A 22,965-nucleotide genomic window follows, 5' to 3' on the forward strand; every position below is an offset into this window, starting at 1 on the left:
TCATGGAGGGCTTTTAGAGCAACCAACACGTTTTTTTGTTATCTTCCTTCTCTTGTCGTTTCCTTTCTTTATTCTCAGTCTTTCATCGATTTTTTTGCTGCGGCAATCTGCATTTTCGTTCATGCTAATTCATCTTCAAGGGACGAAAACAGGATTATAGAGATATGCCAATAGTAGGAATGAAAGGTTATCCTAGATTTAATGGGAGTTTTAATGGTACGACTGCCAGGGATATACATGTTGCATTTTGCAGCAGGACTCAAAGTTTCTCTCACCAAGGCTTTCTGCTTACTGTCCTGTTGTTCCCTTAGGTCTCTGTATTTGAATTTAAACTAAACTTTTGCTGGTTAAAAAAATCATGAGATCTTAACTCAGACGTAGCATGTGCCGGGACGTATTGAGTTTAGTCAAAGTTGTTCTGTTGTCATCTGTGGACTTGGGGGAAGATTAAAAGACAAATGACAAGCAGACATGTGCAACAATGATTAAACTCTATAAATTATAATCAATATTTAAAGAAAAAAAACATGTACTTGAAGCTACTAATGTAATAAAGTGTTTGTGGTTGAGTCAGATGGCCTGACAAGGACAGATCAGACGGATTTTCTCACTAGCCTAAAGCTAGGAAAGGCTCAATGGCTAAGATACAAGTAGCAGCAGAATTGTGTGAAAGACAGAAATATATATTTTTTAATATACTGCATTTTGAAAATCAATTATAGTTTTGCATTATTCATAAGGCATTTTTCTCAACACACCATTCTCCTTTGATTTTTTTTACCCTCTTGTAATTCGTAACTTTTTAAGATTATTTTTCCTTCATGCACAACAATTGAATACAAACTAAGCCACACCTTATATGGAAGTTCGGGGATTTTGAAAGGTGAAAGTATATTATTGCTGCTGGACTTAAGATAATAGCAGAAAGGAACACTTGCCTTCATTAACAGCTCTCAAACAAATATAAAAAAGATTAATATTTCAAACAGTGCATATAAACATTGCCTACCATTTCATACATATCACATAATTTTCATAGACTATATCTTATGAGTGTTCCTTTAACTGCATTAAAAAAAAAAAGAAAATTGAATTTGGTGTGTCTTAGTTATATTCTGAGGGCTAAACACCATAAAACTCCAATGCAATACATGCTCCTTTTTCTCAAAATGCAAAAAGTGCTGATGTTAAAAAATAATTCTCGGAACTTACCACAACATATGGATTTGTTTTGCATAAAGCACCATGATCAATGACTTGTTAGCTTGTTACTATGATTTCTTTGCCTAAAATTGATTTGTGCTGCAGACAAGCTTGAACAACAGCCGTTTTTCTTTCACTTGTTTTCTTTTTTAACAGGATGTATCAGTAATTCACATGTAATTTGAAACAAAAGTTAAAACTCAGTGTCTTTCTGCTACTTGTTCTCAGACAAGCAGTGAACAGTACAAGAAATATTAATCAGCTAACATAATCAATGCACTTACCCACCATGGGGTGCTTATGTTCAGGATACAAAGATATTTCATCGTAAAGAAATAGTGTAGAAAAATAACAAGTGAAAAAACATCACAAGAGCATGCATAAAAACAACAAATGTATGTTACTGCTGCTTCAAGGGAACCAAAACCTTGTAACACACATATGTTACTTTACAGATGCCAGTATTATAATTTTTTATTATTATTATTATTTTTTGAGCCAAAGTTTCTCATTTCACCAAAGCATGAGGCCCAACAATAATATCAGCAAAATTAATACAAAAATAATTAATGTGGTGAATTCATCCTGTTTCATGTTTACAGAGAAATAGTGGTACTGGCAGGGGGAGGATGAAACTTCTTTTATGAAGCACTTTTATATATTTTTAAATATCATCTTATTAAAACAAGCTTGGCTGCAAACAGCAGGTGCTCTCCTCCATGATAAATGTATGCTTTACAGCGCCCTCTTCACTAATCAAGAGAGCAAACCACACACAAAAATAAACTTTAAAAAAAAGTTAAGATCACCTTCCCAGATTTCTTTACTCTCCTGCTTCTTTCTATTAGTGTGCGACCTTGATTCTGTGACCTTTCTCCTCTTCACGAAACTTACTTGTGCTCGTCACTCGAGAATCACAAGCCTCGGAATTGTCAGTCAGCTCTTTCCCTTTCGTCATAGAATGATTTGTGTGTCCCTCTACTGTAGGGATCAGTGAAGTGCTGGAGCAGTTTACCTGTCCCGCAGTTTCGCTGCTCACTTAACAAACAAACAAAATAACGGCAGTCAAGTGCACAACACAGGGCACAAGGAAGGAACACTCTCAGACGTCAGTGGAACGCGAGGTGACGCTGGGCGAGCGTGAGTGAATTACTACCTTGTGTCCATTTTTTGTGACGTACCCATCACTTTCAACAAGCACGGCTGTCTGCTGCTGCCGCAGTTCCCCGGAACCTTGGGTATCATCAGTTGGCGAGTCTTGCTGTTGTTCCAATTGTTGCTTTTGATCTCGTGCATTCTTGTGCTTTCTCCAAGCATTCTGTATTAGCCTCGCACAGTACTCCTCGCGTTGCCTCCATAGAGTTGAAGACACTGGTTCGTAGCCTACCTCGTCGGGTCTGGCCTGGACTTCACCAATTTCTCCCGTTTCTTCTATTGGATTCCCCTTTCTAGCAAAGAAGTCTTTTGTCAGAGCATCTAAGATGTCCACACAAAACATAAGATCACCCTTGCAAATGGGGATATCCATGGAGACAATTTTGTACTTATTAGGTTTATGAATTTGCAAGGGCGGTTCCAACACATCAAGGAAGTCAGACAACTGATCATATCGGATGTATTGTGTGCCATCTGGATCAAATTGTTGCCAGATCTCGTAGTACATGTCGTAATCATCATCTGTAAGTCCTTCTTGCACATCTTCGGTGGCTTGAGAGTAGTTCTCCAAAATAACAGCAATGTACATGTTAATCACAATCAGGAAACTGATCACTAAATAGGCCAAAAGGTAAGTAATGCCAATTGTACTTGAACCACAGTTGCCAGCCTGCCCTATCTCTGGATCGGGTTTGTCGCACTCCTCTTCGTTCATAATGCCATCCAGTACACCATCCCACCCTGCCGATGTTGACATTTGAAACAGTAGAATCATGGACTGACCAAAAGTCTCGAAGTTGTAAACGTCATCAATTCCACTTTTCTTTTTGACGTTCATGAAGAAAGACATTCCAAAGATGGCAAAAATGAACATCACAAGGAAAAGGAGGAGGCAGATGTTGAAGAGGGCAGGCAATGACATGGCAAGGGCAAAAAGCAACGTCCGGATGCCTTTAGCACCTTTCACTAAACGCAGAACTCGACCCACTTTTGCTACTCGGACCACTCTTAGCAGTGTTGGTGAAACGAAATATTTTTCAATGATGTCACTCAACACCAAACCTGCAAATGAAAGAAAACATACAATTTTAGCATAAAATTGCAAAAACAAAAGTGGCATTTACTTCTTAGCTATAGGTGGCCCTAAATTACGTGATACTGATTCCATGCTGGAACTCTTAACCGACTTTTGAGCAGGCCCAGCTTTAGAGTGGTGCGAGCAGTGCCACTGCAATGGGGTGCTGGGTTGTGGGGGTGGCATGGAAAAAACTTTGAAGCGAAAAAATTATATTCATTGATTTTCAGCTGAGTAGGCTGCAATGTAGGGGTAGAATTTCTAAGAGGAACCAAAATCAAGCAGGACAAATCTATTCCAGATGCCCATAAAATGAAAAAAACAAATCAATCCTTCAGTCATTGGTTAGTCATGTTGCACACAAATTTATTCTGTTCCATGGTAATATTTTGTGCATTTGACTACAGGGAAAGAATTCACTTGTCATCATCCCAGACAGAGTACAGAAATAGGGAGACTTAACAAATTAACATTTCTTCATCTGTGAAAGAGCCTCAGTGGTGGAATTTTTTTTAGTTAATTTCTTTTGCTATTTTGTTCTGAAAATTAAAAAAAAAGAGTTTAAATCCTGGTAAAAATGTGGGAAAATTGTAAATATGACAGATGTCTGAAATAAGATGTTGGGATGAAAATTCGTGCTAGGTTAAAGGGACACCAAATCGATAAATATAATAAGAAAGCATAACAGTGTAAAATTATATGCTTTCTCAATGTGGGGGGAGTATGAGCTGTGGTAGCTCAGTCGTTGGGCATCTGACTACCATGCGAGAGACCCAGGTTCGATACCTGTTGGGGAGAACCAGGATTTTTTCCACCTGTTCAAGCGGCTCCGGCATCCAACTCGTATAAAGTTGCTACCTGGAGGAAACTGGGGAGGAAAGGCAACCAGGGGCATGGTGCTGATCACATCACCCTCACCTTCAGCCGTGATCAAAAAAGTGTGGGGTCCTAACTCCACACTCCCTATACGCCTTCATGGCATGGTGCAAAGCACAGGGGAACACCTTACTTTTATTTTTACTTTTTCTCAAAGCGGGGATGCAATTTTGGTTGACTCCTACACAAATTTTTAAAGAGTGTGATTTTTTTATCATGTAAAGGTTGTGTGATTGAACGTTTATTAAATGCATCAATTTTTTACTAAAGTATACAGTTTATATGTACTTCATTGCAGAATTTATTATAATGATATTGTGATTTTTTTAAGGTAATATTTTTTTGAGTTTGAGGGTACACAACTTTAGCTGAGGACATTGGAGAAGTTCAATCAGACTGTTTTCAGGTGTTTGAAATAATATTAATGTCTACTGGCTGACAGTTGGGGGAGGGGGTGGAGAGGCTAATAGTGTCTTTGCATGGGCTATGACCAACCCTAGCGCTGGCTCTGCTCCTGGGATATTTACATGCATAAGCATCATGTTACAATCTTGCCATATTCATATTTGGTGCTAATCTTCAGAAATTAACTCTAATGTGATATGTTTTTGTGCACTGTATGGAAAATTATTGCCTGTTTTTACATGCCCATAAAAGTAAACAATGACCTCTGAAACTCGTAGAATTTAAATTATCCAAGTATGTGGAAATGAAGATGTGATTTTGCAAGATATCTCATCTATTTCTATCAAACAAAAAGCACGGTGTAATGATGATTCATTAAAACTCGTATAAGGATAGCTTGAATTTCTGAAGTAAAGTGCTCACTGAGCACATGTATGATGATATATTTCTTAAATCATTAATTTCATTACTAATTTGTACATATTTGTAATTTTAAAGGTAATTTCAGAAACCTTTATCATTTGATTCCTGTAACAAAGTCTAAATCAGCGGATGAAAATATACGATGAAGAATTAGAAAGGAGGTTATTCAAATTTAGTTCATACAGTGCAAGTTTAGAACTGAACAAATGACAAAGCTAACACACTGTCATTTCAACTTACAAATGAAGAAACATGGCCTAATTTTCATTAGAACACAGTCACAAATTTGGCAAATTGCACAGCCTACGTACTAGTTACTTCAACCAAAAGGGGGGGGGGGGGGACAGTTCTGGAGAAATGCGTTTCAAGGTCATTGAAGGGTGGTTTTATATTTAAATGCTGAGAATTCATATTAAAAATAATGAGTATCAGTTCATATACATGGCATGCTTTAACTTGTGATCTAAATAGAACCATGCTTTAAAATGTTCATGCCTATGCAAGAACCCACTTCCATGCACATTTCTTAGAAAATAAGACAATCTCATAAACCTTTTAACAAGAGCTTGTGAACTTCAAAAAGTGTCATAATAAATAATAGAAAAACACACACACTCAATTTGACATTAATATAATTTCTGTTTTAGGCTAACCTATTCGTATTTGTTAATTCAAAACATACATGAGCCAAATATATATATTTAAACTTGTCTATCTTTTACAAGCTCAAACATGCTTATAACATGTCAAAACATGACAATCCAAAGTCTATAACTATGGTATCTTATATGCAGCAATGTGCAACTAATGTGCTACTAATAAAACTTTCTCATAAATTTATGGACAATTAGTGTAACATAACTACAATCTTGTGAGACTTTTATTTTAGGCAATTTTATCACTTTTTAATATTTTATTCTTAAAGTTATTTCAAAAGGTTTTCTCTATCATCTGCAAAGTTAACACTTACTTAGCACAGTTCAAAATTATTTTAGTTGTCTTATGGACTTAGTTCTACCTTGAGATGATTGTAATGGCCTGGATTTATCACATTAGTATGAAATTTCAACCAGCACCAACAAAGTACTGACATAAAATTTACTGATATTCTACCGATTCGATTTAGAATTGCAAGTACTCCATGAAGAACTTGAATGGTTCGTTCACCTCCTTCATATGAGTGCAACCCCAGTAATGTCCTTTCTCCCCCTCCCCCTTTCACATCATAACATAGCCCTCACAGTTTTTGACAAGCCTGGCGAGAGAACCACGTTTTTCTGCACCATCTACAACTTCGATCTTCACCTGGCAACTATGCAGATCAAACTCACACTTCCATTTTTCTTTTCTCTACAGCTGAAGATGCTGCTCGCAGCCACAATTTGTTTTTTCCAGCGTCTGACGAGAGAGTACTTATTGCTCTCTACTCATCTTATTATTATCATATATATATTGACACATGATAATTGTCACCAAAATCAAGGAGATGTAGGAAATTATGCACTTCCCACACAAGCTAAACATTGACAGCGACCAGGCGGATCACGTTTGGCTCCCACTACTGCAACAACTGAAAGCCAGCAAACAAACCAACTACACCAGCGTAACAGGAACCGGAAGCTGGCCCAGCAGTGAAGCAACAAGTTAACAAGTGGATGGTGGCAGGGGCCACCAAAATTAACAGAACCATTGTCAAGAGCCATGGTGGTGTAGTCGGTAGGGCATCTGACTGCCATGTGGGAGACCCAGGTTCGATTCCCGGGGTTGGAATTTTGCCGGTCTTGTCCCTGCATAAAGTGGCTCTGGGGTTCACCCAGCCTCAAATCAAAGGGTACCTGGGGCAACCCTAGAAGGTAAAGGTGGCTGGAGCATGGTGCTGATCACATCACCTCCAAAATAGCCGAGATCGAGAGTGTGCGAGGGCCTACCCCCACATCCCTTAAATGTGCCTTCATAGCATGGTGCCATATGCATGGGGAGCTTTACCTTTACCTTACCTATTGTAAGTAAGTTTCACAGATAAAGATGGTAATTATTTATTATACTACTGCATCTTTTATTTCCCAAAACATGGGGAAAAAAAAGCAAATGTCTAAATATGCAATTCCTTTTCTCAGGCAAAACCTACTGCAGTCGTCTGGTTATGCATATCACTTGGAGGCAAATGAGATATCAGGTTCTTCATGTAACATCTGAAATTTTAATCGGACCAACAGAATATCAGCAGAAATTTCACATTGGTCAATTGCAAATATATTTGGGATTTACTAATACCAAACTTTACTAATTGCTTTAAAATACTCCTGTAACTTTTTTCAATAGCAATAACTGCATTGCACTGATCTGATGCAAAATGATAAATATTTCATGGTGGGTCTGAATTACTCTTTTTAATGGATATATAACATGACTCTCAAAGTAAAGATGCTGCATACTAGAAACATGATCACAGAAGTTGGTACATGAATTATGCCTTTATATTAATAAAAATTATAATTATGATTGGTGAAATTATTGGCAATTTTACTGATGAACCATTACACTGACATGCTTTTAAGTCTCCTAGTACTTTTGAAATTATTTAACAGTTCATAATTTCAGTTTTCAGGAAAACCAGTCTTAGAAAACTGAAAATCGGTTTTTAAAACCAAAATAAAAAATGGTTTTTAAAACCAAAAACCAAAACTCAGTTTTGAAAGCCAAAACTGAAAATCAGTTTCTGAACACATAAAATCGAATCCCACTTTGCAGTTTTGAAATGCAGTTTACTGAGCAAGCCCGGAGAATCTTTTGGGGCATCCATGTCTGAGGTATGCTTGATTTTGTCATACATCATTTTTCCGAACATACCACCCAATGAGCAGGTAGTGATCCTGCTATTCCTCTTTGTGCCTAAATGGGAACTAAAGTAATATTCCTCCCTTCCCTATGGCACTACGAAGGGATGGTCTTGCTTCCCCCTTTCACACATGTTGTCAGTTTTAGCATTTTCTTTGTAATCTTTGCTAGCGCAAATAGGTGGAATTTAATCAATAACTTGTATATATATATATATCTTTATTTTAAAATACTGAATTTTGCAGATAATTTCGTATTATGCACTGTACACACTCACTTCTAGATTGACAGGACAAGTGAAACTAGTAACAGCTTATTGCCCTGCCATAAAGCCAGTGACCTGTTTTGTAGATCAACGATACTAAGTTTGATGTGTTTCTAGGCGTGTTTGGTGGCTGAACTATATTTTAAAAAATCCCTCAGAGAATGCTTGAGATTAAAAAAACATATTAAAATAGATTGAAAAGAATGGTATCAAAGCACAGGCTAATCTCTTCTAAGGTGACTATGCAAGAAAGAAGAAAAGGAATATCCATTGTTTCCAGTTATACTTACAAGGCATATGGCTGTACTATAAGGTCAAATATTTACTTATAGTTGTCATTACAGCCATAAGGTTAAATATTTACCCATAGTTGTCATTGCAGCCATAAGGTTTACTCATAGTTGTCATTATCTTCAGAAGGCACAATATGGGAGGAGATGGAAATACTTACCAACGAAATACAATTTCCTCCGTAGAAAAGGTAATGAAATAGGGGAAAGTAAAATAAATGTGCCTTTGTGGTACAGTGGAACCTCGATTTTACGTTTTTCAGGGGACCAAGATGAAAAAACTTTATATGCGATAATATGTAAAACTGGGGAATGTAAAATCGGGGTTCCACTGAAATGTGTTTATTTATGTATTCTTGAGGGACCACTGTGCCAGTGTATTCAGTGTTTGACTACCAATCTCGCCACCAAAAGTTAGAGGTTCTAATTCTGTGTTCCTTTGTGAATGTCCCTTCATCAGCTTCATCTACTCATCACTCATCTTCCTTGGCATGATTAAAGAGCCGGAAAAGTGAAGCAGGGCTGACAGGTTTGTAAGCCCACTATTTTCTTTAATTTGTAGAATGGAAGTAAACGTGAGTTGTGCATGTAAAGTATAATTTGTCCTTTGCAATTTATTATGTTGTGACAGTGCAAATAATGTATAAAATCTGTTTTGGTGCAAAGTGAACTTGTCTCGGTTAAAATATTCTGACAACAAATAGTAAAATCAGGGAAAATAAATTTTGTAAATATATTTCTAATGTGCTTTTGTTTGCGACTGCATTTCTACTAGTATGTGAGATATAAAAGGTTGTGTGAAGTAGAATGCTGACTCGTTGCTGATTACCAGATGGTAAAATATTTGTATGGAAGAAAACATTTGCATCAGAAGAAACTTTTATCAAAGTTTGTAGATGTAAAAAGAGTCACTTTGAAAACTGAATCCAAAATTGGGTTTAAAAAAAAAAAAAAAAAAAAAGGTTTTAAAAAACTGAAACAAAAATTAACTGTTTTGAAAAAATAAACCGAAAATCCAGTTTTGAAAACAAACCAACTTGAGGAAACCCAAAAACGGTTGGGTTTCAACCTCATCTCCAAAAAATGAGAAGTTTTTGAAACGTTAATTGTTATCAATATGCTGTTTGAAAATTAAAATCTGAGCAATAATGTATTTCTAAGCACAAGCTTAAGACAGTTTCTTGTATTGAAAAAAAAAGATTAAAAAACCAAGAAACCAGTTTTAAAACAAAAAAAATGGTTTTGAAAACCAAAAACAAAAAAATGGTTTTCAAAACGAAAAGTGTTCATAAAATATCACTTAAAAAAAGATTTTGACAGAACTAGTTGGTACTCAGTTATTGATAAAGTATCAACTGATCTGTCTGTAATATAAAAATATTATATTGGTAATAATGATATGTATGTGTTTCACTCATGCTAAAAGTAGTGTTAAAATATTTTGTGTAATGCATGTATATTTCTATTGTAAAAGTATTACTCTAGATATGTATGTTGCTACATGTAAAAAAAAGGCAAGTTAAATCACCGTATATGTGGAGACTAGAATAACACAAATAACATAACCCTATTTACTCTACTTACCTAAAATGGATAGAATTACTACTACAAGATCGAATAAATTCCATGGCTCTGTAAAATAATGGTACCGAAGGGCAAACATTTTCATTGTGCATTCTGAAGTAAAGATAACAATGAATATCATGTTGAGGTTGTCCAAAACCATGCTGAAAGTTTCCGTCTGTTTGTAGTGGTCTAGAGTCATGGTCAGCATATTCAGACCAATGAACAACATGATGATCATGTCAAACTTCTTGTTGGTCACAATCTCGAAAACTATTGCTTGAGGTTTCCACTGAAAATAGACAAGAGTGAATATTATTAATTACAGAGATTAAAACTGATTTTTGAACGATGATAACGTATACTGTATTGGACTTTGTCCTTGTTCCTTCATCTCTCTCTCTTTTTCTCTCACGCAAATAATTCCATCCAATATTATTATTCATCCTCTTTGTCGTGATTACCATAAGAGGCAGATAAGCAACATAAAATGAGAAATATATCAAAATATATTTGATAACAAGTATCTCACATCCTTTATTCAATCTCTTTGAACGTGTATATACATAAATGTTCCCTTATCTGCCTTATTGTGTTAATATAATGTGACAAAAAGCAAAGCTCTCTTCCGTATTTCCAATAGCCGAAGTAACATCCTGCTTTATTCATTCGATAAAAAAAGCAAGTTTAGGAAATCTGCAGGAAAGAATCATAACATTATCACCTAATATGCTTCTGCCCTTTCGTCAAAGAAGTCTTTAAAATTGTGTATCAAGTGTATATTCACTTCTTCATCAGATAAGCAATGCTACATAAATCAAAACAAGAACGAAGTCAGAATATTTTGAAGGAAACAAGAGACTGTGTGCCACAAGCATAATGGCATGTTCATTGGAAATACAGTTTGAAAAAGTTTTATCAAGAAATGCATCTTTGAATTGACTCGTAATAAAGTATGCAATTGAGAGTCTGCTTTCCAGAGGCAAAGAAGGAACATGTGGAAATGCTGGAGTACAATTGTATGAAAGATATGAATAGCAGTATAAATGCCTCAGCTTCTCTGCTACGTTTTCTAAAAGCTTGTCAAGAATCAAGCATTAAGTTGGTTTTAAACACACCAAGATACAAGATGCAAAATTTGAATGAATATCAAATACTTTATATGGGTACATGATCATGGTAACTGTAAGATGTATAGTGTGAGAAGTGCTGAAGAACTGATAAGGAATGATCAGGTCCCTGTAAATCTTCATTACATAAGCTGTGTTTTAGAATGGTGTAATTGAGCAGTTTCCTGATGTTTTGTTAATAAATTAATAAGGAAATGGGGATATTGGAAACAGAGAAAGGAGCTGCTTTTGTCAGATAAATTTCCGTTGATTCTTTCTTTGTTTCAGTGTGAAAATGTGTGTGTCACAGACAAAAGTGAATCATCCTACCTTTGGTCTTGGGGTGGCTTTCAAAGGCTTTTTGGAACCCATCTTCTTCATTGCGTTGTAGTACTTTTTCTGATCTTCAGTCATGAACATTTCTAGAGATCCTCCTGCGTAAAGAGGAAAATAACATATTCAAATTTCTTCATTTTCAAAATATAACCACTAACAAAATATTTTTGGGACAATGCTGTAAGATGCAAATAGAATAGAATTAGGCCAAAGGTATACAAAATTTCTCCAAAAATCTTAAATAATGTAATTTCATCTGCAGTTTTCAGTGACACTGAACCACATTCACTTGTACCACAAGAAAAGCAAAATTGCAGGAATGTTTTGAACTAAAATTTTAAAATAAATTTTAAGGGAATTTATATACTTTTAATTGTTACAAGCTCATTTATGAACTAAACACTAATAAAGTTTGCAGAAATACTTATCTTTTTCTTTTGTTCATTAAAGTTGTCGATGATCACACCAATGAACAGGTTGAGGGTGAAAAAGGAGCCAAAAATGATGAAAAATACGAAGTACAAGTACATATAGATGTTAACCTCTCTGATTGGCTGTTTACCAACCTGTTGAAAAAATGAGAGAAAAATCATAAGAAAAAGTTGTGTTAGAATTCACTTTTATTTCTCCTGTGAGATTATGTAGCACCATTTTCGGTAGATACTGAATGTGTTTGTAAGATTTGTTATAATGTAAAATATAGAAATAAGGATATATATATACGAGGATCGTTCAAGGAAAAAGTTTCCGTATGTTGCAAAAAATGTATTTCTTAAGTTACAGACAAAAATCAAGTTGAACCAAGTAGCATGGTCCTTTCTCACTTTTCAACATAATTTCCAAGGCAGCACAAGTATTTGTCCCATCGTTGCACAAGTTTTTGAAAGCCATCTGCAAAAAATTCAGGGTCCAGGGAACGAAGAACACTTTTCACAGCTGTCTGAACCTCCAAACCAGTGTGAAAACATTGACCCTGTAGCTGGGACTTCAGTGCAGGAAACAAGTCACTCAGGGCCAAGTCAGGGCTGTAGGGGGTGTGTGGTAACCTTTCCAATTTCATTTCTCGAAGTTTATCCTGTGTTAGTGTTGCCAAATGAGGACGAGCATTGTCATCCAAAAGAATGACACCAGCAGAAAGGAGTCCAGGACGTTTGCAGCGAATTGCTTTTTTCACTTTCTCCAGAGTTTGGCAATAATGTGCAGCATTGACTGTTTCCCCTTTCTTCAAAAACTCTGTGAGCAATACTCCACACCGCCAAAAGAAAGAAAAAAAAGTTGTTCTGCCACGACTCGCTACTCCTTATGGCCAGGGCACGTTTTTCACTGCATGACTCAAGCTAACCACTTGCCGCGCATGCGCGGTAACCTGCACGAACATTGCATTGTGTGTAAATGAAGAGGAAAGACGAAAGAACACATTGTTAGTTTCATTTCATTTATCGGGCTCATACTTTCTCCAAAAAAAAGGGAAACTTTTTCCTTGAACGACCCTCGTAAAACAATCCAATAACTTTAGAACCAGCCTCGTGCACTTTTAGATAAAATATTGACATTAATAAGTAATATAGAAAATAAATAATTGGATAAAGTGTATTTTAAAATTGGAAGTTGAAAACACACACACAACATACTCACATCTCTAGAATCAATAGCATCATTCATGATCTGAATCCATCCTTTGAATGTTGCAACCTGGAACAGCGAAAGATATGCCTTTCCTACATGATCGAAGTTCATTGGTGAATTCTCCCAAGTGTAGTTCTCTGCGGTACACACAGTCTCATTAGGAATAATTAGATGGTCTAAAGTGGTTCCATTTCCATCAATGCACTGAAAAGTTAGAAAGAAAATTAGTAGATCATAAGGGTGGCTTACATGGCTGTATCTGAAGAGGGGGGGGGGGTTAGGGTTCAACCCCCACCCATCCTGAAACTTCTGGCATGTTGGTTTAATGCTAGTTCAGAAACCAAAATCAGTAACTCATTTTTAACTATTTATTCAGACCTTTATAAAAAAGACAGGGACAATTGAGCTAGAATTTTCAAATGTTTAGAATATCTGAAACTTGTGAGAAACTGGTTTTATTCTTGGAATAAGAGCCCACCCACTTTCACTTCTAGGCATCCTCTTTCCAGTGTTGCTCCTAGTTGAGACTGAAAATTTTGCCTCAAAATTCCCTTGACAACCTTTGAATTCCTTCTGTTGTTGGATACGGTTTTCAATTCCCCTTGACAAGAGTTCAAACCTGGAACCTCTGGCTTCATAGCATGTTACGCTCACTCCCCTACCCCTTCCAGGTCTGCCAGGCCCACAAAACAAATTCTTGTACATTGCATAGCAACTGCATATAATACTGTAAATATGGGACCAATTACAAGTGAACCATCTCCTCCCCTAAAAATGCTCTTCTGTACACTGACATGAAGTCTTCAGATATGTCCATGCTAAAACTGTGTCGTAGCAAAACTGGCAAGAGAAAACCAAAACTTTATTTGCACCGTTTATCCCCATTTTACCTACATATTCTTTCTCAGTTTCCAAGTTTCGCTCCCCCAGCTGTCTCATTGTCACCATGTTAAACCATAGAAGCATCTCCCACCTAGCCCCAATGCTCCACCAAACGCCCCCAGCTGAGAATGTCCACTTCATGCACTGGTTACATTTCAACAGCCTTCTTTTTTCAAAAGGACCTTTCCTATACTGCAATATGTATCTTTTTTGCAATTAATTTATCACAAACTGCTCTCATTTATTATGAAAATATAAATATCAAATCCTTACTGGTACAAACATAAAACTTACAAATACTGATAATAGGTATAGTACCAACTTGAATTAAAAACAATACACATTTCATTAAATTTTATATGGCAGGTTTTAAGGCCACACAGAACCTTTTCTTCCATCCAACCATATACATACAATTACAACACACATGAATTTACAAAACATGTGTTACATACATGACCTCCATCCTCTCTCTCACACACATGACATCACTTTCCTGTCATAAGCAAGTTAGAACTCTCCTATACAAACACAACCTTCCCATATTCAATATTCAGGATGCCTATACGACGGCCACTTTCTCATGACATTCTGTACGAAATTAGAACAGTGAATATTAATTATATTTCACATTAAAATAACATGGCAGAATTTAAGAAAGATTATAATCTCAGAAGATTCCTAAAAATTAAAAGATAATTTTGAAGAATTACTTATAAATGATGGAAAACCAAAAGAGCTAATATCTAAATTATTGCCTTAGCAATGTTCAGACAGTTGAATACTGCATAGCAATGCATTCAACAAACTCCGGCTATAAAAGTGGTGAAATTTCACAGAAACAACGAGACATGCTGGATATATATTTGTGTGCTCTCCACCCTAACTGTCGTTGGTTGAAGACATCGCTATCTAAGGATCTTTACGGAAACTTGGAAGGGATATAGTTATTTATCTAAATCTAACCAGGACTTTCGTTTGGGCATCACCAGCATCATCAGCAGTTAAGGTGACCCAGGGTATTCACTCGGGTACCTAATTCTCACCACTAACAAGACATTTGATTTATTCACATGTATCAGCAGCATCAATAATAAGATAAGGAAGTGCGTTCCTGGAATAGTGGTGCAACGTGAGCTGTTGACATCAAGAGACCAAATAAATCCCAAAGGCAGTAACTCAATACAAATTATTGTGGATAATAATCTGACAATTAAATATAAATCTGTTCGAGGAGAGAACAGACAGATTCCGACCTGTAACTTCTGGCAATGGACAAGGTGTTACCTTCAGCTTTAGAAAATTAGTCCGATAAAGAAAGGTAATGATAGCTGTGGTGTCCAAAGGAGCCGGACACGGGTACGTGACACACACATACACTTCGAACGTTAGGTCGTAGCAATGATAACTAATGGTGGTTGCATCAGATCTGCTTTAGGTCGTAGCAATGATAACTAATGGTGGTTGCATCAGATCTGCTTTATCTAAAATTCTGAACTGAATCGCCTAAATATCTGTTGCAAGCAGCGATGGGGCTCACACTGCTAATTCATTCTGGTTGATGTTCCCAAAATGTAACTGTAGAAAAAGTTTGAAAAGAAATTTGATTTATGGTTAATATAGACACATGTAGCGAGTCAAGTGATCTAGTATCGTGGTCATGACATTCCTGAATAAACTGGAAAATTAATGTCCACTACAAATGGCTGTGACATTTACTCTTAGAAAACGAAATTTGCTAATTAGGAATGTACAGTATTATAAAAACAAAATACCTTTAACATTATATGAAAAATATATTACAGTAGTGTCTCGATAAATCAAGATGGACTACCTCAAATTATGAAAAACTCTGACTATGAGGAAAAACCTAGGCAAAATTGGAAGAGGCAAAGTAAAAAAAATAAAAAAATTATACTGTGTGAGAAATGGAATATACGGTTTTATTATGAATACTGTACTCACATTACTCATTATGGTGGTATCAAATGATGCTAGAAAAAAATAGTTAAACAATATTGAACTTGCACTGTAAAGAAATGGACAAGTGCCTTCTGCTTCAGGATGTTGCACCATTTCCTTTCACAAACCTCCTTATCTAAGCACTTACCAGAAGATAACTCAGATATATATATTTCCCCCTTGGATTATACAAAACATAACTTATTGAGACTCTACTGTATTTTGTTACTGTTTTTATAAAATGCCACTAATCACAACATCCTGCTGTTTCTAAGATGTACGTACCTTGTAGTATTTTCCTGCGAACAACTGAACACCCATAATGGCGAAAATAAGCCAGAAGATGAGGCACACGAGAAGCACATTGAAGATACTGGGAATGGCTTGAACGAGGGCATTCACAACCACCTGAAACATATAACTGCATTATAGTCTGCTCTCGTGTGGCATTTCTATGCGACCATTCAATGAATGTATGCACGAATAAAAGTTGGAGAGGGGTTTTCCAATTCTCATTAAATTGCTCATCATGCAGAAATCAAGCCCATGCAACTTTTTGTTCCTTTGCAGTTCCTTCAGCACTTTCTCATCTAATAAAAATAATCGCTATTTAAATCTGTGTTGGCAAATAAGAATTTTTTGCATGCACTTTTTTTTTTTGTAAAATTCATTCAATGAAAAAGTTTGTGTGTCTAGTCTAATAAAGCACTTATTGGGGTTTACATAAAAAAAATGCTTAAATATTGTGGTTTCAATGTTCAATCTAGCATGGCAAAATTAGACATTCTATCAAGAAAATTGAATGTAAGCATGTGACAGTATAAAAGATAATCTTCAAAATTAACTGTCAAACTTTCTTCTAATGCAGAGATGAATAAATTAGAATGTTTTCCCCTTCAAAAATAAATAAGGAAAGTACTATGTATAGTTTAGTTGACTATCAGGCACTCTTAACCCTAGGACTCTTTTTTTAAGCTGTGGTGGAAGGTGTAATCTGTGATGCCTCTTTGGTAAAGTCTTTCAGGATGTCCAAATTTTAGAAGCAAAATACTCCACATAGAAAGAAAAATGACTTGGTGAAAATCATTGTTTTACCATGCTATCCTTGACAACTGAATTCAGACTCCATGGTAATTCACGCTGTCAGAATTTCCCTTGCCATTTTTAGGCAATTTATTACTGTTTAAGTGGAGCTGAGGTGATAGTGGTGCCAATACTCTCACTAATTCCTGTCAATACTTGAACACTAACAATTTGAAGTTCCTTAGAATATTTATAAATGGTATGATATTTTTGCTTATACCAATCAAGAACTGATATAAAATTTCCAATACTGATAACCGATATTCTACTGATCCAATAAAAACATTACAATTGTCCCATGGAGAAAGAATGACTTATTCACCTCCTTAATTAATTTATGTAACCAAGTGACTGCAATGGAGTTTGCCTTAGAAAAAGAATCTATATTTGAACTTTACTTTACAATACATTTAAAACTATGAGCAATTTTACCAATCAACCGATACATCAATATATTTCGATATCAACAGAGTACCGATTAATCTGTCTGATCCCCAAAACAAATTTATACAATGTAGTAGGTGAATAAAAGAATAACAAGCAAAATCCAATTAATTCCTTTAGTGGCCCAATGAATAGTCCTCGTAAAGGTTAACACACGTGTAGGGTCATTCCAGTAGATTTTCAATGCTTCCAGGGAAGAAGTTTTTTCGTTGCTCCTGAAGCCAGATCTGCACTGCTTCCTTTACACTTTGTGCTTCATCTCATGCACCAGTTTTCATTCCATTGGGGTAATTCCCTCCAAAATACTATGACTAGGATCTTCTCCAGAAAGTCTCGGAACACTGTCGTGCTGTTCTGTTCCTTGTGAAGATCAAACAGATGTTGGAAACCCATGGTGTGCAAATGTTACAGTATCCTAAGTCATCCTGCACCGCAACAAATGCAGATCCCAATGTGTAGCCAAACCAGACACCATTATATGTCAGTCTTGTCTGATCCATGCGCCCATCCTGATGCGTGGGCTTGTGTGCACGATGTTGACGAACTATACTGTCAGTTATGCTGGTTCTTCCCACTTTAAACCTTTAATTAGTTCATGATGCTTGCACGTCTGCACTCAACCAACATCCGATGTGAATTTCCACATTTCACTCCTTTGGCCAAAGGAAGAGTACCATGGCATGGTGTTCTTTGATGGTGCAGTCCACCAATGGAGCATCTATCTTTCTGTTTTTGTGCCTGCCACCTAAAGGCAAAGCACTGCATGGTACACTGTTGAATTACTAATAAGGTGTAATATAAAGATGTAGCCTTTTATTGGTTTCTCTACATTCAGGCTGTTGGTTACTGTGAATATAGGCATGCCAATGTATCAATTTATTGTATGTATGCAAATTAGTGCAAAATTCTTCCACTTTAATATTTTAAAGAATATACTGTGATTTTGTGGTATGAATGTAAGTACACAGTTTTTTATTTCACTCACCTGGCTACATACCATAAATAAAGAGATAAGTGAGTCATTCATGCTCTTCATGTGACAACTTCAATTTTGTACTGAATCAGTAGAACATTGGTTATTGGTATTGGTAAATTTTATACTGGTACTTTATTGGAATTTCATGTCAGTTCTTCCAGTTAGCAGGTGCACAGATAAACATCTGACAATGTATACAAGTAAAAGATGGTGAATTTGTAGACTCGCCACCCTGCAGGCTGTACTGTACAATTGGAGTACTAGGGTTAGTGAAATGGCATTTATATGTAATATTTTTCATTTGTCTTTTAAACCAATAACATTTTTTCTTTATTTTAAATGTAATTAATACAGCATGTTATGCTGGCATTACAGAACCTCTTATAACATATTACGAAAGATACTGAATTACAAACAGTGAAGTTCCATCTTGCCAGATTTTTCTTTTCTTGAACTGTAGCATCACTAAAACATATGTAGACACAGAACACACAGCAATACTAACCCAGTGCTATAACATGCAAAACTAGAAACTTAGAAGCTGAAAAATCTACACATTGGTTTGGAAACAGAGTGTATGAGTTTATAAGTGAAGAAATGGGGGACAGTTCATGCAAGGAAGAAAAATATTTCAGCTGATTGCAATCTCCCAAAGTCTCAAGGTAGCCTTTTAAGGAGTAAAGCCCATTACTTTGACTGCAAAATGTTACTTCAAAATATAAAGATATGCAAACGCTAAATGCTGCAGAGAGCTTTAATCGCATTATGTACAAAAGCTTTGTAATAAACTTCAGTATTGTGCATTCTTGCATAATTTTATTCATTGTCTACCACTTGAAATAAATATCTACTTCTCTCTTTCAAGTATGTAGAGGTGTTTTTTATATCTTATCAAGCTGAACTTTTATGCAAAACTGGAAAAACTTTAACTCAGAATAAGCTGACTAAAAGTTGAGTGGGTTTAAAATATGTGCACTATGCAATTGATTGTGACGTGAGTAATATGAAAATAGACTATATTTCCTAAAAAAAAAAGCAGCACTACAGTTGAAACTATATGCAATTGGCTCCTCCCAGGCACCCTGAGACTGGGTACATACCCTCATCCCCTGCATTCTAGACATAGCCCTAAGAGGCCTGAGAGCTCTGAGGGTCCGCATAGTTTTGAAAGCTTGAATGCCTCCTGCCCCAACCAAGGATGCTACGAAGTTTATGAGGGACACCTGGAGTAAAGACCAAGTTAAGACAGAATGAAGAAAGCACTTCAGTGGGCCACAACACTACACAATGGCAGGAAAGTATTGGTAGGATCCGTCATGAAGTCAAGTAGATGTGTTTTCTTGATTCCAGGCAAGCACCGACACTTTACGGAAAAGGAAAAAAAAATTGGGATGTGCGGGATCCCGAAAAGTCGGTACTGGGATTGGGAAAACAAATATTCCCATTACGATCCCAACTTTGGGATCCTGAACAGTCTGAAAATTCCAAATGGTCATTTTTAAAAGTGGTTAATTCTCAATAGTTTCTGCATTGTAAGTGTCTCACACTTCTCGGAAATTGAGTTTTTGTTCCAGAAATAAAAAAAAATAATAAAAAAAAAACACTTGAGGGAAAACGACGTGCAGAACTAGAGATTTTACAGTGTAGTGAAATTTTTAACATTTCCCGTCCTGAAAATGTTTAGACTGTCAGGAAATTGCTAATTTTTCCTGTCCCGAACGTCGGGATTAAGAAAATTTCTTGCCCAGACCAAACATTTCTGTCCCACACACCCCTAGGAAAATATTTCTGGTAACACGATGGAAAAAGCATCTACTTTGACTCATGAGAAACCCTATAACATGGTAGCAGGGTCTACTGTGTCAAGGAGAGACACTTGAGCTCGTCCCTGTTCCCCCCCTCCCTGCATCTTCCGAACGTCTTGAAGCGATGAGGCAGACACCAAAACCACGTACAGGAACTCCCTCCTCCTGTAACAGACATAGAAAGCATCCGAAAGAGCCACAGTGAAAAGTGTACACAACATCAATCACGACGGCTAACAGGATGAGGCGGCAGCGTTGGAAGACAAGAGCTAATAAACGGGAAGAAAAAGGAAACTACAATAGAGGAAGTGTGGTGAGAGAGGAAGGACTCGACTGATTACAACTGCCGCCTTTCACCCACCCATCTTACTTACTCTCATGCCCTCCCAGCGTGACACTGCTCTAAGAGGTCTTAAAGCTCGCAGCGTTCGCATGGAACGGAATGCTGGAATACCATCGGCTCCGGCCCATACAGCCGCAAGGTTTATCAGAGAGAGCTACACGGTAGTATGAGGAAAATTCATTAGTAGCACTTGTGAGAAAACATTAATGTATCCAGTAGTTTTGCTATAACCTAAAAAAATTCTGTTACTATCTAATACATTGAAAGATGCATAGCGTTAATAACATTGTTGTAAACAACTACGTAAAATCATACTATGTAACAGTATTGTCAAAAATAAATCACTAGAAACATTATTTAATTTGAATCAGGTGAACATTACAAAGATGAGGCAGGGCAAGCAACATAATCTCCTTAATGTTTTCAAAATTTGAATGAGACTATTTTTGTTTTAATGTAGTTTCTTAACATCTTTTGTTTACTTTGATGCTTTTATTGATCATAAATCTTAAAATACATATTTGTTATTTTGTTGCTTTCAAAAAAACAAGATTGCATAATGTTTTGGAACATTAAACAAAATAAAGCATTAAATGTTGTGCCTTCTAGAAACATTAGCAAAATTTAAGATAAAAAATTAATTAATTAATGCAAGATCTTGTTAATTTTATTCATGCAATACTATGTTTAAATTTATAATTGTGTCCTAATATATATCATGGTGACTGAGGTTTAAAAAATTTTAACAAGGAATAAAAGAATAAGTTAACCATGAAGTTGGGTGCTGCATGGTATGAGATATTTTTAAGACAGTGGTGTGAAGTGCTTCAATCATTTTCAGTTGATATAATATCAAAACATTCCTAAGAGATGCCCTACACTTAAAAATTGTTAATGCTGGACTGCATGTTCAACATAGAATCACTTTTCTCTAATTTTCTAATGAGAAGAAGAACATAACGGAACATTAAAAATTAAAGAGGTTTACTAATAATAATAAAATAGAATATTTCATATGAAAATATAACTTTTTTGCTTGTTATTGGTGGATTCTGCCTTTCAACATGTCACTTTTTATATTTTATCAGTTTCTTAAATATTTATTTAAGTGAGAAAGAAAATGTGATAGCAATTCTGAGATATGTCTATTTTTTTATCATTTATCAGTATTTAATATTTGCACTCGATCGGGAATTGAGAAAATATAATGCACTACGTTCCAATTTGGATTTAATTTTTATTTTTCAGTTTCAGATTTTGTGTGTACTTTATACTTCAGTACTTACAAGCAGAAATACTAATTACTTATTAATTGATTTAAAAAATCTGTAGTCATAGAATAGAAGTTTAATACTAAAAGCAAAACATATTTCCAGGCTGTAGTGGTAATATATGGCTTTACATGATCTAGGCCTGTCCTTCCCTGTGTGTATAGATATAGATGTAATGATACATTGTAAGTAGTACTATTGTGTCCCTTTTGCACTCTATACACATAAATACATAATATATAACTGTAAGAGACATTGCATTGTAAAAATTTTATTTAACCTACAAAAAAAGAAAATATAACATGAATTAAGCACAAATGTATAATGACATATTAAAGTGACAGTCATGTAAAAATTGTTAGTAAGGAAGAAATGTGAAAAATTAAGGTATACAATACTTACCATTACAATAACGAAATCCAGCCAGCACCATGCATTTGTGAAGTATGTTTTGAACCCTAACGCCACCCATTTTACCAACATCTCAATGAAGAAGATCACAGTAAATATCCTATCCATGTAATACAGGATGTCTTGGAGGATAGGACGATTATTCAGATGGACATCTTCCAAAGCCTAAATATTAACATTCATCAATTAGATTGAGTTACGTTAAAAGGGGGAAACCATAGATAAATACAATTAAATCTAAATCATAATGCTAAATATGTTCATTGTAAACTGCTATATTTTCTTTGAAAATACTGGACATGATATGGACTGATTTCCATCTCAAGCTTGGGTCTGCGCATTCAGTGCCAATGCTGTACCTCTCACCTTCCCACAACTTGGATCTGTGTAATTTTTTATGTACATTCTACCATTGATACTCTTGGATAGGTGAACACTAATGCCATTACCCTGCAATTGACGGAACTAATTCAACAATTTTCACACCTTTTTCAATAGGTTTTAACATATCTTCTGTGTATCATAAGGTCATAATCCTATAATTTCTAATATTCAAACTTTTGAAAATTGATTGAATTGTTGTTTTAAGTCCACTTTATGCACAGTAAGGCTAATCGGGACTGG

The 22,965-nt window shown here is 35.7% G+C and overlaps 1 protein-coding gene across 44 annotated transcripts in view; it reads right to left on the reverse strand.

Annotated features, from left to right (window-relative positions):
* Positions 1-208: 208 nt before the first annotated feature.
* para (sodium voltage-gated channel paralytic) overlaps positions 209-22,965 on the reverse strand; it is a 386,365-nt gene continuing 363,608 nt past the window's right edge. For 38 of the 44 annotated variants that reach the window (XM_083141023.1, XM_083141029.1, XM_083141055.1 and 35 more), the window contains 8 exons: positions 22,333-22,506; positions 19,612-19,734; positions 16,294-16,416; positions 13,174-13,368; positions 11,967-12,104; positions 11,533-11,640; positions 10,115-10,385; positions 209-3,420 (listed from right to left, as the gene is read on the reverse strand). In XM_083141023.1, coding sequence (XP_082997149.1) covers positions 2,306-3,420; positions 10,115-10,385; positions 11,533-11,640; positions 11,967-12,104; positions 13,174-13,368; positions 16,294-16,416; positions 19,612-19,734; positions 22,333-22,506 — 2,247 coding nt within the window. In that variant the 3' untranslated portion in view covers positions 209-2,305. Of the gene's footprint in view, positions 3,421-10,114; positions 10,386-11,532; positions 11,641-11,966; positions 12,105-13,173; positions 13,369-16,293; positions 16,417-19,611; positions 19,735-20,690; positions 20,814-22,332; positions 22,507-22,965 lie in introns of all 44 variants that reach the window. The other 6 variants (XM_083141030.1, XM_083141025.1, XM_083141067.1 and 3 more) reach the window with 1 other exon arrangement.

This window comes from Lepisma saccharinum, chromosome 19, assembly GCF_977018435.1.
Source record: "Lepisma saccharinum chromosome 19, izLepSacc3.1, whole genome shotgun sequence".
In the NCBI taxonomy this organism is placed as follows: domain Eukaryota; kingdom Metazoa; phylum Arthropoda; class Insecta; order Zygentoma; family Lepismatidae; genus Lepisma; species Lepisma saccharinum.